At 42.4% G+C, this 15,672-nt stretch overlaps 1 protein-coding gene across 7 annotated transcripts in view; it reads left to right on the top strand.

The window, feature by feature from the left end:
- LOC144598723 (syntaxin-binding protein 5-like) overlaps window positions 1-15,672 on the top strand; it is a 178,688-nt gene that overhangs the window by 66,551 nt on the left and 96,465 nt on the right. For all 7 annotated transcript variants that reach the window (XM_078409059.1, XM_078409058.1, XM_078409055.1 and 4 more), the window contains exons 5-6: window positions 2,180-2,314; window positions 13,082-13,145. In XM_078409059.1, coding sequence (XP_078265185.1) covers window positions 2,180-2,314; window positions 13,082-13,145 — 199 coding nt within the window. The remainder of the gene's footprint in view (window positions 1-2,179; window positions 2,315-13,081; window positions 13,146-15,672) is intronic.

Genomic DNA, 15,672 nt, shown 5'->3' with positions numbered 1-15,672 from the left:
CTTTCTACCCTGGTCATTTTTTCTTCGCCCTGCTTCCAGTGGACAGAAGATACAGAGGCTTGAAAGTGTATACCACCAGACTCTGGAACAACTTGTTCACCTCTGCTACCGAGCTTCCAAATGGTCCTTTCACAAGCTAGGGTAGAGCTCGGATTCTCCAACCTAACTCATTGTGGACGTTGGACTTTGTCTGTGGAACTGTTATGCACCATGCTGAGAACTATATTCTGCACTCTATCTTTGCCATTGCTCTACACTTGACTTTACCTTCATTGTATTCACATATTGTATTATCGGATCTGATTAGATAGCATGTAAAACAAATCTTTTCACTGCACTCAGTACATGTGACGATAATAAACCTAAACCTACTATTGTATGGTTTTAGCCCTGAAAAACCAGATATGGAATTAGTATGAGAGGGGAAATGAGATAACAAACAACATGAGGGGCTAGAGTGGTTTATAGCCCCTTAACAGCAGCAATCCTGTTGAACTAAGAAGTAAATCAAAAAGTAAGATGATTGTGAAGCCGAGAAGACATAATAAGTAATCGCAGCAGAATAAGGCCATTTGGCCCATCGAGTCTACTCTGCCATTCAATCATGGCTGATCTATCTTTCTCTCCCAACCTCATTCTCCTTCCTTTTCCCTTCTTGCATTTGAGGCAGCAGAAATTATATGACGCCCTCCAGGTGCTGCAGCCAGTGCAATGTGCTGTTGTTGAGGGCCGTGAGGTCTACCCCTCCAGTCGAAAATGACGTGCTGCACTGTTTGCTGGTCTGCTCCACACACGCAGGCTGCTGATGAACACAACCCCCCAGCGATGCATGTTGGCGTTGTACCGGCCGACCCCTGTGCGGAGCTGGTTCAGGACGACCCACACTTTGCGAGGCATGTCCGAGCCGGGTGGGGCTTCCTTTTCCCCATAACCTTTGACACCCGTTGTAGTCAAAAACCTTTCCATCTCTGCTTCAAAAATATCCAATGACATGGCCTCCACAGTGTCAGTGGCAATGACTTCCACAGATTCACCACCCTCTGACTAAAGAAATTCATCCGCTTGACCTTTCTAAAAGTGTATCCATTCATTATGAGGCTGTGCCCTCTGGCCCACAACTCTCCCACGGATGGAAGCATTCTATCCACATCCACTCAATCCAGGCCTTTCACTATTCTGTAAGTTTCAACATGGTCCCTCCTCATCCTTCTAAACTCCAGCGCGTACAGGCCGAGAGCCGTCAAGCGCTCATACGTTAATTATAGAAACCATGAAAGTATGTAGAGATTGAGGAAACCAAATTGACCCAAAATAATTTGAAGGATGAATTCATTCAAGGCAGCTCTCTAGGGGAATGAATATGTAGTGGAGCCAACTAACCTAAAGGCAGTTTTTGATCAGATCTTGTGGAATGAATAATCAATAATTTCAGACTGAAGATTCTCTATGGAAAAGTAATCGCATTTGGGCAGTTTCCCATTGCTCCTAGCCTTTTGAATGTGCTGTGGCTTCCAGCATGGTCTTGGATGCAGTCTTCTGCTGGGAGCTTGGCTGCCAATTATTTGGCAAAATCCATTCCCCTTCCCCTTTCCTTCATTGGTCCACCTCTCTCATTCACTGCTTTTTCTTTCTCTGTTTAATGCTCTCCCCTTGTTACTGCACCTCATCCTTTCTGGCATGTCTCCTGATTCTCCTCCCTTCTCACCAAGCCCTTGCCAAGTCTTCCCATCTCTTGCAATTTCCCCTTCTCTGTCCAGTAGAAAAATGGCAAGCTTTTCATCTTGGAAAGACACAAAAAGTTGGAGTTACTCAGCGGGTTAGGTAGCATCCCTGGAGGACATGGATAGGTGATGTTTTGGGTCGGGACCCTTCGGACTAACTAGGGATGAGGTGAAAGCTAGAAGAGTGGAGGGGTAGGGCAAAGTATACCTTTCCTTGATCAACCAGCATCTGCAGTTCCTTGTTTCAACAGGTATTTCATCTTGATCGATTTTTAATATATGTTCTAATTTCCCAAGTGTGTCATCAGAAAAAAAGTGCTTTTGTTAATGATCAGTGATAATGTTATTTCACGTGAAATTGGCATCTGACCTGGACATTTTCTTCTTGTTACATTTAACAAACCTTTAAAATATTTTTGAAAAATATTGAATGTTATAACTAATTTTTTTTAAACCAGGATTACCTGCTGCCATCTCCCTTTCCAGAGTAAATGGTTGTACGTGGGCACAGAGCGAGGAAACATGTACGTTGTAAATATTGAGTCTTTTGTCTTGTCGGGATACGTCATCATGTGGAATAAAGCAATAGAGCTGTAAGTATCATTCATAAACCAAGTACAGAATATTGTTGTGGAATATCAATTTACAATGACAATCAATGCTAAATGTCTAGCATAATTTAAATGTATGCAGTCCAAGCTCACCAATTTTGATATATGTGTGATTGGTTAAAAGTAGATTTTTTTTTAAATGAATGCGGTTTTCATTGTTCCTTTTGAAATTGCAATGCATTATTTTATAAGGATGAGTTATCAAAATGTTATTGAATAATTGTAAGGCCAATGTTGTTAGCCTCAAGAAATGATTGAAGCTTGGGATTATCTTTAATGATATTATCTGACGATATTTTGGTGGAGATATTACTAATGAAGATTTTATTAATGAAGAAATAGGATCTCCTTTCAGTCATTTAGGACAATTGTAACAATTTTATTCAATAAAATTAGTGGTGCAGCGGTAGAGTTGCTGCCTTACTTGTGCCAGAGACCGAGGTTCGATCCTACCACGGGTGCTCTCTGTACGGAGCTTGTACGTCCTCCCTGTCACCGCGTAGGTGTTCTCCGCGTGCTCCGGTTTCATCCCACACTCTAAAGACACACAGGTTTGTAGGTTCATTGGCTTCAGTAAAAATTGTAAATTGTCCCTAATGTGTAGCATAGTGGTAGTGTACGGGGTGATCGCTGGTCGGCACGGACTCGGTGGGCTGGAGGGTCTGTATCTGCACCACATCTCTAAAGTCTAAAGCATCTTGCATCAGATGGCTGCAGAAGTTGGTCCAAAGTTAAGTTGGTCCAATGTTATCCTAGCTGTGTCTGAAACAAAGATTACAAATAAGGGTTCTGTGCTGAATCTGGATACTTCAGTAAATCGATGCTAAATTGATTAGTCAGAAAAATCCAGTTAACTATTGACAGTTCTCTGAGATATATATTTGTGAACCAATATGCTCATTTGAAGTGAGAATTGGGGACTGACAACAAATGCAGGCTTTGCCAGTGATTCTGCATCTGGAAGACCGTTTCCGAAGGGTTCCACAGGGCTCAGTACTCCGTCTCTTGCTTGTTGCGATGTTTGAGGCAAAATAAGGAAGTTTGCAAATGATGCCAAAATTGCCCATGTGATTGATGGCGACATGGACGTCTTTAGTGTGGGAAGATGTAAACAATAGGATCAGTTGATCAATGTAACTTAGTTAAGAAAAGGCATGTGAGATGCTTTCATTTGTTAGCTGAGGCATAGAATATATGAGCCGGGGCTTATGTTATAACTGCAAACACTACATATACTGCAGCTTGAGTGTGGTGCACAGTTTGTGTTATCACACTACCGGATGATACAATTGTATTAAGGAGTGAATACAAATTTACAGGGGTTGTTGCTAGAATTGGAAACATAGCGGAAGGGAAAGATTGAAAGTGCTGAGAAGGTTCCTTTGGAAAATAGGAGGTTAGTGGAGACTGAATTGAGGTTATAAAATTGTACGGGCAGAGCTGGAATACAAAGGAAGGGGCAAAAGGGGGTAAAAAAACCAGGGGAGCAGATTTAAAGTAAAAAAAATAGAAGGGAGGTGAAGAAACCATGTTTCATCCAGGGAGCTCGGGCAGTCTGGAATTCCCTGCCTGAACAGGTGGTAGAGGCCGAATACATCATCTGCAAAAATGAGATTTTTCCTTGAGGAGTTGTGATCTGTACGGCGATGAGTTAAATGCCGGAAGGGAAGTTCAGGCAAGGTATGTATTTTCAACTGGTCAAATGGCGGCCACCTGCATGGTTAATTTTGTATGTTCCTAAGCCCTATAGTCCTGAACCTAGCTTCTGTTCTGCTTCACCTCCAACATTCTCAGCTCAGACATGGAGGTGTTGCCTGATGTATGTACGGCGTCTATTTCCATTTGCAACTCCTCAAATAATGAAATAGACCTGCGGCACTATCTGGATAACAATAAGGTTTGAGCTAATGAATGGCGGATAATATTCATAAACCAAGTCCTCCACAACACTAGCTCGAAGCAAAACTTCCATCACTTTCCCATATTATTAAATGACATTGCTGTTACCATATCCAACTCGGCACAACTGTAGATGGAGGGTCTTATTGTTTTTGTAAGAAGATTTTATTGTGACAGGGAAATAGTTGGCTAACAGAATTGGAGATTCACATCAGGACAGATCTCCTTTAGAAGTGCACAATTTGTGACAAATGTCCACTAACAATCATCAAGCATCTTACTTGTTTCTCTTGTGTATGTTGTATCACTCTCCAAAGCAATTTCCATGAACTCTGTGTATCTAAACATCTGAAATACGTACAGATCACTGGGTACATTTTGTCATGAGGGGCAACAAGATCCAGGGTTTTGTATACGTGTAAGCTCATGTGTGCATTGGAAGAACAATTGCAGGTTTTTGAGGAGGCTGATCCATTAATTCACACCTGTTCTTTGGTTTTCACGGCACCTTTCCACCAGAAACCTCAGTGCATGTATCTACCATTGGTACTAGCTAGTTCATCTCCAGTGTGACAACTGGGCGGCACGGTAGCGCAGCGGTAGAGTTGCTGCTTTACAGCGAATGCAGCGCCGGAGACTCAGGTTCGATCCTGACTACGGGTGCTGCACTGTAAGGAGTTTGTACGTTCTCCCCGTGACCTGCGTGGGTTTTCTCCGAGATCTTCGGTTTCCTCCCACACTCCAAAGACGTACAGGTATGTAGGTTAATTGGCTGGGTAAATGTAAAAATTGTCCCTAGTGGGTGTAGGATAGTGTTAATATACGGGGATCACTGGGCGGCACGGACTTGGAGGGCCGAAAAGGCCTGTTTCCGGCTGTATATATATGATGATGATGATGATGAAGATGATTTTGGGTGACCTTGGAAAACTGATCAGTTATCGCAAGCAGCACTATTTTATATCAACAAGCACTAATAGGAAGACCAGGTATACAGATGTTGACTGAAATTTTGACATGCTCATGGTTGCCATAGTTCTAATCACATTTCTGTTCCCACATCCCTTCAACACTTAATTCGTTGTCCATCTGTCAAGTCTGGTGACAGCGGCTATACTGTTTCTGTCTTAAGCCTTTAATCTTTGAAGTGAATTCTACAGCTCCACAATGCTTCAGTTAAGAAATTCTCATGCAAAGAGGTAGCTTTTTTTTTGCTGGGAGGGGTATGAGGAAGTAGAAACATATCTAAAGAACTAGAGTAGTGGGAAAAAATATAGAAAATGTTGAAAATAGGAGGTCAGGCAGCATTTGTGAAGAAGCAGAGCCAATGCTTCAACTGATTAACGTTGTACCACATCATAAGGGATGAGAGTCGAGAATAGTGACCAAAACGTGCTGCAAATGTACACAGAAGGATTTGAGTTACATGGACAAACATTAGGCAAGTCAGAGCAAGCCTGGAAACCAAATCATAGAAGAGATGCTAAAAAAAAAGCCTATAGCTTAAGTATAAGATCTACTTTATCTGTTGTTCAAGGTGTGGAATCTTATGCATTGGCGAGACTAAACGTAGACTGGGCGATCGTTTTGCTGAACACCTTTGCTCAGTCTGCCTGGGCCTAACTGAGCTCCCGGTTGCCAAACACTTTAATTCCCCTTCCCATTCCCACATTGACCTTTCTGTCCTGGGCCTCCTCCATTGTCGAGTGAGACCAAATGCAAATTGGAGGAACAACACCTCATATTTCGCTTGGGCAGCTCACAACCCAGCGATATGAATATTGATTTCTCCAACTTCAAGTAACCCTTGTTTTCCCTCTCTCTCCATCCCACCCCCACCCAAGTCGTCTTGTTGAGTCTCATTGTAACTTGTTTTCAACTAGCCCACAGCTAACAATGGCCTGTGACCTGTATAATCGTTACTTTTCTTTTTTTTAAATTAATTTTATTTAAATTTTAACAAAACAAATACATGTATGAACTCATAGTACACGATGGTACTTACATTATAAATTTGATTATACATTTTAAATTCGATTATACTTGTATTGTTCTGTATTATCTCCCCACCCACAACCCCCCTCCCCCCCACCCCCCAGTTAGAAAAAAAGAGGAAAAAGGAGAAGAAGAAAGATAAAAATTAAAAAATAAAAAGGAAAGAAAGAAAGAAAGAAGAAAGAAGGAAACCTGGAGACAAGAAGGAAACACTTCCGGCTAATTTCTTACTTTTCTGTGTATCTTTCATTCATTTATTCTACATCTCTCTATATCACCCTCTATATCTCTCAGAAATGTAGAAAATAGGTGCAAGAGTAGGCCATTCGGCCCTTCGAGCCAGCACCGCCATTCAATATGATCATGGCTGATCATCCAAAATCAGTACCCCATTCCGGCTTTTTCCCCATACCCCTTGATTCCCTTAGCCCTAAGAGCTAAATCTAACTCTCTTGAAAACTTGTTGCTCTTTCCCCTGACTCAGTCTGAAGAAGGATCTCGACACGAAATGTGTTTTTTGTGTCTGTCTTCGGTTTAAACCAGCATCTGCAGATTCTTCCTACACTCTTCCCCAGCAGTGTTAGTCTACAAAATTAACACCAATAAATGGCATTTGTATTGTAAAAGGTGATAGACAAGATGGAATAAGGAATTTGAACAAGGAGACCTGGGAGCCAGGAGGCTGTGAAAGGTAAATACATTGATCAGTCCTGATGAGAAATCTGACCTGTGCAGCAACTGTTTTGGAGGTAAGGAGTGTAGGACGGCCATAGCAAGGTTTGTGAAGCTGTGGCAACCAAAGTTAGTGGAGAGCAGCAATGCAAAGACGATTTAGCACCAAGGGAGAAATAAAGTTGATGTGTTGAGGAAGCTGAATCCAGGGCAGAGTGGGATTGACAGTAATTGGTTGAAGCTGAAGAGGTGCAGTGAGAAGTTCCCAGCATTGTGGAGAACAAATATCATTTCCAGAAAACCGACGGGATTCTGGTCTAGAAGCATTCTAATTCCCTGTGCAATCAAATTTTGTCAAACTTAATTGCATTTTCATGCATGATTAGGTTTCTGATATAATTATATTGTGCATTGAATGAAAACAATGTTTATGGTAAAAATTTCTAGTGTACTTTTTTAAATTGCTGGAAGGAATTGGCCATGGGTGGTGATGTCAATCAGCATGTGAAAGACATTTAATGACCCATATAATTTATCACACAAAAGTAATTTACAAACTGTGTAGGCTTCAACTGCAAAAGCAGATCTTACCCAGAGAGTTTAAGGTGTGTTTCTGCATTGCATCAGCGGTCTGTCCTTACCTGTGCTACCTCCAGAGAATCTGTCAGTGATTATCCAGCGTCCGTCATGGTTATGGTGATTTTATTTTTTGAAAAATCTCACTGATTTCCCCTCGCCCACCTGTACAATCTCCCTTCCTCTCGCCTCCTCACCTACTCTTTCCTCTCCATCAATGCATCGAAGAATTTCTAGTTTGCTTAGCTAAAGAGAGTATAAATTTTACTATGCACCAAAAATTTAAAAAAAATGTGAGTGCAGTAAAGCCCCAGGTATTAGCAGTAGTTTGGGAATTGACAACTTGGTCTGCACAGGTAACTTTAATCTTTGTAGCTACAACTTGTAGCTCTGTCTGGAGAAGAGCTCTGAATGTTGCACTAAATGGGCTGTATTTTTGTTGGTTGGGCAGAAAGATTTTGAGGTTAAAAATTATTTCAAATCTAATAAGCAAATATGGAAACAGAATTAAGCATTTGGCTTCTGAGTATGTCCTCTCATCAGTTACATCATGACTGATCTGTGCACAAGGTCGTTGTCTTTTCACCCATTTATTGATTGTGGTGTTTGTAGCAATACCAGAATCTATTGCCTTTCCGTAATAGTCTTGGAGAAGTTGCCGGTGAACCACTGGATGGAACTGCTGCGGATTATCTGATGAATGTACATCCTCTTTGCTCTTGCTGAAGTACTCCCACAAATGAGCGACCCCCCATCACACACAGCTTTCTTTCTGTGAGATACAGCTGCAGCCAGCAGAAGGATTTTCCTCAATATTTTCACAGATTGTGTAGGGAGTGGGCAGAGCACAGCACCTCACAAACCAGTCCTGCCCCATCCATGAAAGAATCTGCTACTCTCATGCTAACCTGATGAGCCACCTCAGAACCCACAACAGTAGAGTGGAAGTTGTGCTCAATCCTGAGAACCTGCCTAAGATAGAAGACTATAAAGACACAGGAAACTACAGATGCTAAAACAAAGCGCTGGAAGGACCCAGTGGGTCAGGCAGCTTCTGTGGAGGGAATAGACAGACGATGTTTTGAGCCGGGACCCTTCAGACTGCAGTGGAAACGTCGTCTATCCATTCCCTCCACAGATGCTACCTGACCCACCGAGTTCCTCCAGCACTTGTTTATTGTTTAAGGTAGAAGATTACTGGGGTAAACTTCCAAGTTGTCAGATAGATGGCAATGTTGTGTCTTGTTAGGAACCAGTGACTCACCTTTCTTCCACATACATAATCCTCACCTAATGAGGGATCTGTGATTTCATGCCCTTTTGGGAGGAGAATTGTGAATTTCCATTGCTGCATCCATAGACAAAATCCCCTAAATCACAAGCCGTTAATTTTTAGATTGTGCTGCCTTTTTTCAATTTCTCTGAAAGAAATGTATTCCAAATGCAATATTTAATTCATAGTGTCATATTTTGGGTGATAGAAATATCAAATTATAGAAAGGTGATAGAAAGGCAAAATTAGAGCACATGGTATTGGAGGTGGGGTACTGACATGGATAGAAAATTGGTTGACAGACAGAAAGCAAAGAGTGGGGATAAATGGCTCCCTTTCAGAATGGCAGGCAGTAACTAGTGGGGTACCATAAGGCTCGGTGCTGGGACCGCAGCTATTTACAATATACATTAATGACTTGGATGAAGGGATTAAAAGTACCATTAGCAAATTTGCAGATGATACAAAGCTGGGTGATAGTGTGAACTGTGAGGAAGATGCTATGAGGTTGCAGGGTGACTTGGACAGGTTGTGTGAGTGGGCGGATGCATGGCAGATGCAGTTTAATGTGGATAAGTGTGAGGTTATCCACTTTGGTGGTAAGAATAGGAAGGCAGAGTATTATCTGCATGGTGTCATGTTAGGAACAGGGGACGTACAACGAGATCTGGGTGTCCTAGTGCATCAGTCACTGAAAGGAAGCATGCAGGTACAGCAGGCAGTGAAGAAAGCCAATGGAATGTTGGTCTTCATAACAAGAGGAGTTGAGTATAGGAGCAAAGAGGTCCTTCTGCAGTTGTACAGGGCCCTAGTGAGACCGCACCTGGAGTACTGTGTGCAGTTTTGATCTCCAAATTTGAGGAAGGATATTCTTGCTATTGAGAGCGTGCAGCTAGGTTAATTTCCGGAATGGCGGGACTATCATATGTTGAAAGACTGGAGCGACTAGGCTTGTATACACTGGAATTTAGAAGGATGAGAGGAGATCTTGTCGAAACGTATAAAATTATTAAGGGGTTGGACAAGTTAGAGGTAGGAAACATGTTCCCAATGTTGGAGGAGTCCAGAACAAGGGGCCACAGTTTAAGAATAAGGGGTAGACCATTTAGAACTGAGATGAGGAAAAACTTTTTCAGTCAGAGAGTTGTGAATCTGTGGAATTCTCTGCCTCAGAAGGCAGTGGAGGCCAATTCTCTGAATGCATTCAAGAGAGAGCTAGATAGAGCTCTTAAGTATAGCGGAGTCAGGAGGTATGGGGAGAAGGCAGGAACGGGGTACTGATTGAGAATGATCAGCCATGATCACATTGAATGGCGGTGCTGGCTCGAAGGGCCGAATGGCCTCCTCCTGCACCTATTGTCTATAAATTGCTTTAAAATGGTGTATAATACGACTTCAGTCAGCTTGATGCTATGTTATTGAGGCCCTTTGTTTTGTTGATACATTTCTGCGGCCTGAACTTTACCATCTAGTAATTGCTAGCCCTATTTCCTTCTCTGGACAAGATCATGCAGCCGAGTCAGGTCCCTGGCCTCTAGTTTGCCGCTCCCATCTTCGGTTGTACACCAAACTGTCCTGCTGGATGAGAAGAAATGTGATAGCACTGTGTGGTGTTTGAAGCTGAAATATCAGATTGAAGCTTGAGTTACTGCTGATACATTGTGGTGAACTGAAAGTTAGGTTTGTGTAATGGACAGAGGTTTTTGATGGATGATTAAGGCCACGAGTGGAGCTGGGGGGATTTGTAATATGAAGATAAATTCATTAACCTTGAAGTGAACTTCCTCCATCCAGCTCTGTGGGTCTGTTCTCCTTGCAGTGACTGCCCAGTCACATATCCCCTACTTTCCTTCTGAGAGTTTGTCTGAAGGGCTTTCTGACTCATTCAGCAGATACTCTCCAGTCACCATTGATTTAATCCTGCACCATAATCAGCATAGCATTTACGAGACTATCCAAATTAGTTTTATATTTACTCTCAATGCTTTACAAATGTTGTTTTGACTCCCCTTGTACCCTTCCAATATATTAGGAATGCAAGCTTTATTTATGCACCAGTACTCAAAATTTAATTCTTGGCTCCTTAATTACTCTGGCAAACCTGTTTTCTGTCCCTCTCCAACCCTCATACTCCACACCACTCTCTCTTTTTTGCTAGTAAAGCTCTTCTGTGATACTCAAAACTGAGTCCATTGCTCCGGTGGTAGTCAAATGTAAATTTCAATAAACGATTTAATTATTCCGCTTAGTTATTGTTAAGTTAACATAACTCTTGAAACGTGTAAACTCAGTGCGTTAAATGCCATTCAATGATAAGGAACTTGTTTTTCTGTTTTGTACCTAAGTGATACGTGTGTCGTCTGCATAAAGAACGACGGTGGCACAGTCGTGAAACTGATTGAGCCGCTGCCTCACTGAGCCAGTGGTGATTCGATCCTGACCTCGGGTGCTGTCTGTGTGGAGTTTGCCACAAAGTCCCACACGAGATTAGTCTGCAAAATTAGAGCACATGGTATTGGGGATAGGGTATTGACATGGATAGAGAACTGGTTGGCAGACAAGAAGCAAAGAGTAGGAATTAACGGGTCCATTTCAGAATGGCAGGCGGTGACTAGTGGGGTGCCGCAAGGCTCAGTGCTGGGACCCCAGTTATTTACAATGTATATTAACGATTTAGACAAGGGAATTAAAAATGTGACATCTCCAAGTTTGCAGATGACACAAAACTGGGTGGCAGTGTGAGCTGCGATGAGGATGCTCTGAGGCTGCAGGGTGACTTGGACAGGTTGGGTGAGTGGGCAGATGCATGGCAGATTTCATGTGGATAAATGTGAGGTTATCCACTTTGGTGGCAAGAACAGGAAGGCAGATTGTTATCTGAATGGTGTCAGATTAGGAAAAGCGGAGGTGCAACGATACCTGGATGTGCTTGTACATCAGTCACTGAAAGTAAGCATGCAGGTACAGCAGGCGGTGAAGGAAGCTAATGGCATGTTGGCCTTCATTGTGAGAAGATTTGAGTTTAGGAGCAAGGAGGTCCTACTGCAGTTTTACAGGGCCCTGGTGAGACCGCACCTGGAGTATTGTGTGCAGTTTTGGTCTCCTAATTTGAGGAAGGACATTATTGCTATTGAGGGAGTGCAGCGTAGGTTCACTGTTCATTCCCTGGATGGTGGGACTGACATATGATGAAAGAATGGGTTGACTGGGCTTGTATTCACTCAAATTTAGAAGGATGAGAGGGGATCTTACAGAAACATATAAAATTCTTAGATTGGACAGGCTAGATGGAGGAAAAATGTTCCCGATGCTGGTGGAGCCCAGAACCAGGGGTCACAGTTTCAGAATAAGGGGAGGCCATTTAGGACTGAGATGAGGAAAAACTTTTTCACCCAGAGAGTTGTGAATCTGTGGAATTCTCTGCCACAGAAGGCAGTGGAGGCCAATTCACTGGATGTTTGTAAGAGAGAGTTAGATTTAGCTCTTAGGGCTAAAGGGAAAAAGCAGGAATGGATTACTGATTTTGGATGATTTTAGATGATCAGCCATGATCATATTGAATGGCAGTGCTGGCACGAAGGGCCGAATGGCTTACTCCTGCACCTATTTTTCTTTGTTTTCTATGCACACTCTCCCTGTGACCATGTGGGATTCCTCTGGGTGCTCCGGTTTCCTCCCACATCCCAAAAATGTGGGGGTTTGTAGGTTAATTTGCCTCTGTAAGATCGCATCTAATGTGTGTAGGGAATAGATGCAAAAGTGGGATAACATGAAACTAGCGTGAGTGGGTGATCGATGGTCGGCGTGGTCTTTGTGGGCCAAAGGGCTTGTTTCTATGCTGTATATTTCAATCAATCCAAAGAAGGAAAGAGGATGAAAATATGATGCCATCCCACCATCTCTATTTCTATTCTCTTTTATTTTTACCTTAGTCTTGAGAGCTTCCCTCTGGAGGCAGGTGGAGCGTCTAGGCTGGCAATAGTTGTTGGTTCAGTTGTCATGAGGCAGAAAGAGGCAAAGGCCGACTTCATTTCCCTTGTTTTCAGATGCTACATCCTGCCAAACGGCAAAGCTGCTCGAGGAGATTTGCTGATCTTTATCGGCACCCAACCCTAATCAGTGTACGATTCCATAGTGATCTCTTGTACAGCTTTTGTTCCGACTAAGATTATCTTCTAATTGATTCAATTGAATCGAGATGGCAAGAAGAGATTTTTCATGAAAGGACCCTATCAAGTAGAATCACGAACTAGTAATCTTCCATACTTATAAGGGGGTTTTAATGTTTACTTTTTCAATTCTTTTTGTTAAGAAAATTATGTATTCTTTTGCAGGTCTACAAAAATTCACCCTGGCCCTGTTGTTCATTTAAGTGACAGCCCGAGGGACGAGGGGAAAGTAAGTAAGAAAGAAAAATAAAAACATTGTTTTTTCGAAATGTTTTTTTTTTCTGTCCAGGAGCAGAAGAGTTATTTAGACTATTGAATCTTGTATAAAAATATCAGTGTCACAGTATCAATTCTTTCTGGCATTGGGACAGACACACGAATAGGCAAGAAATAGAGAGATAGGGACTATGTGCTGGCAGATGGGATCATTTAAATTGTCATTATGATCAGAGCAGACATAGTGGGCTGTCCGTGTGCTGTACTGTCCTAATTTCTGTGTAGTATATATATTTTGCAGTTAATTATATCTTGCCCAGTGGTATGAATTTTTGGCATGAATTTCTGTTTTCTTGGTGTCAGCTGCAGTCAGGTACCAGTGACCATGGATTTTAACACCTAGCAACTGTGATGTTGTTGACCGTGCAGCCAATCCACAGAAGAACTGTGGCAAATAGCAAGGCAATGAGAGAGTAGCTCCAGTTTTTAATTGCCGTTGTGCAGAGAGCAAACTGGAGATTGAATAATTTAAGAGTTAAACCGAAGTATCATACCCAAAATTAGTTTTTCATGGTTAGAGGTTGGGGCATCTGTATGGGTGAAGCCAAGATATTTCAGATTATACAAGGCATTATACAGACCCACGGATCTATATATTATCATAGGGATGATGATGGAATTACAAAGGAAAATAAAGGCATGTGCAATAAGGGTACAACTGTGATCATGGCAAACATTTGAGGAGTGCATGGATGAACTACAACATTTGTTCATTGGTATTTGGCGTCAAAATAAAATGAGACGGGTGGCATAGTTGTGGCTTACATGGGAAGTTAAAACCAAGGCGGTTATATAAAAAATAGCCCGAGGATTAGGAAACAGTTTAGAATTAAGCAAGGGAGGATCAAAGGATCAATTAGGACAGAAAAGTAGCATAATAAACAATTTTCATTCCCAAGATAGACACAAAGGCTGGAGTAACTCAGCGGGTCAGACAGTTTCTCTGGAGAAAAGGAATAGATGATGTTTCGGGTCGAGACCCTTCTTCAGACTGAGAGTCAGGGGAAAGGGAAACAAGAGATATAGATGGTGATTATAGAGATATAGAACAAATGAATGAGAGATGTGTAAAAAAGTAACAATGATAGAAGATGGAGGCGCAGGCAAGCATCGAGAAAGCACACATCTCTGTGGTAACGAGTCTAGGTTAAAAGAGTGTGTCGGAGAGCAGGAGAAATCACAGAGGGGGAGCAGCGAGAGGATGCTGCAGATGCTTCCTCTCTCGTCGGAGAGAGGAAAACTTCTTCAAAATAGGCATACCTGAGAGATTTTGCAGTGGAACAGTCAAAAGGTGTAGGAAGGCATTGCAGATGCAGGTTTAAACTGAAGATTCTGCAACATCCTCTCGCTGCTCCCCCTCTCTGATTCCTCCGGCTCTCCTATTCTACGACCATGTTTTAATCCAGACTTGGGTTAATGGCATTCATACATTTAAATGCTTTAGAAAAGAAAGCAGTGTGTACTCACTTAATCTACTGTGTTTGAAGAAATCTATGGTTGGGTGATGCATGAGGTTCTAGTCAAACAGGCTGGCATCGTGGATGATGTCGGGTGTATCCTAGGACATTGTGGGTAGTTAGGGATGAAAATTGCAGAGCCTCTGGCAGTGATATTTGTTTCATCAATAGCCACTGGTGACGTGCTGAGAGGCTAACGTCATGCCTCTATTTATGAAAGGATGAAGGGAAAACCTTGGAACCACAGACTGGTGAGCCTTACATCAGTGGTGGGGAAGTTATTAGTGGGAATTCTAGGAGACAGTATCTTCAGGCATTTGGAAGGACAGGGATTGATGAGGGATCGCGAGCTTGACATTGCGAGTGGGAAATAGTGTCAACTGAATTTGATGGAGTTTTTTGAAGAGGCGATGAAGAAGACTGGTGAGGGCAGTGTGGTAGATGTTGTCTACATAGACTTTAGCAAGGCCATTGACAAGGGACTGCATGGTAGGCTGGTCTGTAAAGTTACAACGCATGGGATCCAAGGAAAGCTAGCCAATTGGATACAAATTTGGCCTAAAGGTAGAAGACACAAGGTTTTTTTCAGACTGGAGGCCTGTAGTAAGGGTTACCTGTTGATTGTTATTCATATTAATGATTTTGATGAGAATTATAGATGATATGTTTAATATTTGCAGATGACACTAAAATTGGTTGCATAGTGGACAGTGAAGAAAGTTATCTGAGAGTACAAGGGGATTTTGATCAGCTGGACCAGTGGTTGGTGGAAAACAGATGGAGCTTCAGTCTTTTAAATGTCAGGTGTTGCATTTTAGTAGGGCAAACTAGGGCAGGACCTGCACAGTAAATGGTTGTCCCTTGGGGGTGTGGTAGAGCAGAGAGAACAAGGGTGTTGGTACATAGTTCCATGAAAGTGGCAACACAGGTAGACAGGGTGATGAAGAAGTCTCTTGGCATGCTTGGCTCCATCAGTCACTGTGCAGGGGTTGGGGCATCATGTTACAGCTGTACAAGACATTG

The sequence above is a fragment of the Rhinoraja longicauda genome, chromosome 12, assembly GCF_053455715.1.
Source record: "Rhinoraja longicauda isolate Sanriku21f chromosome 12, sRhiLon1.1, whole genome shotgun sequence".
NCBI classification, from domain to species: Eukaryota; Metazoa; Chordata; class Chondrichthyes; order Rajiformes; family Arhynchobatidae; genus Rhinoraja; species Rhinoraja longicauda.
The sequence above is the reverse complement of the archived record's forward strand: the minus strand, read 5'-3'. Positions and strand labels throughout refer to the sequence as shown.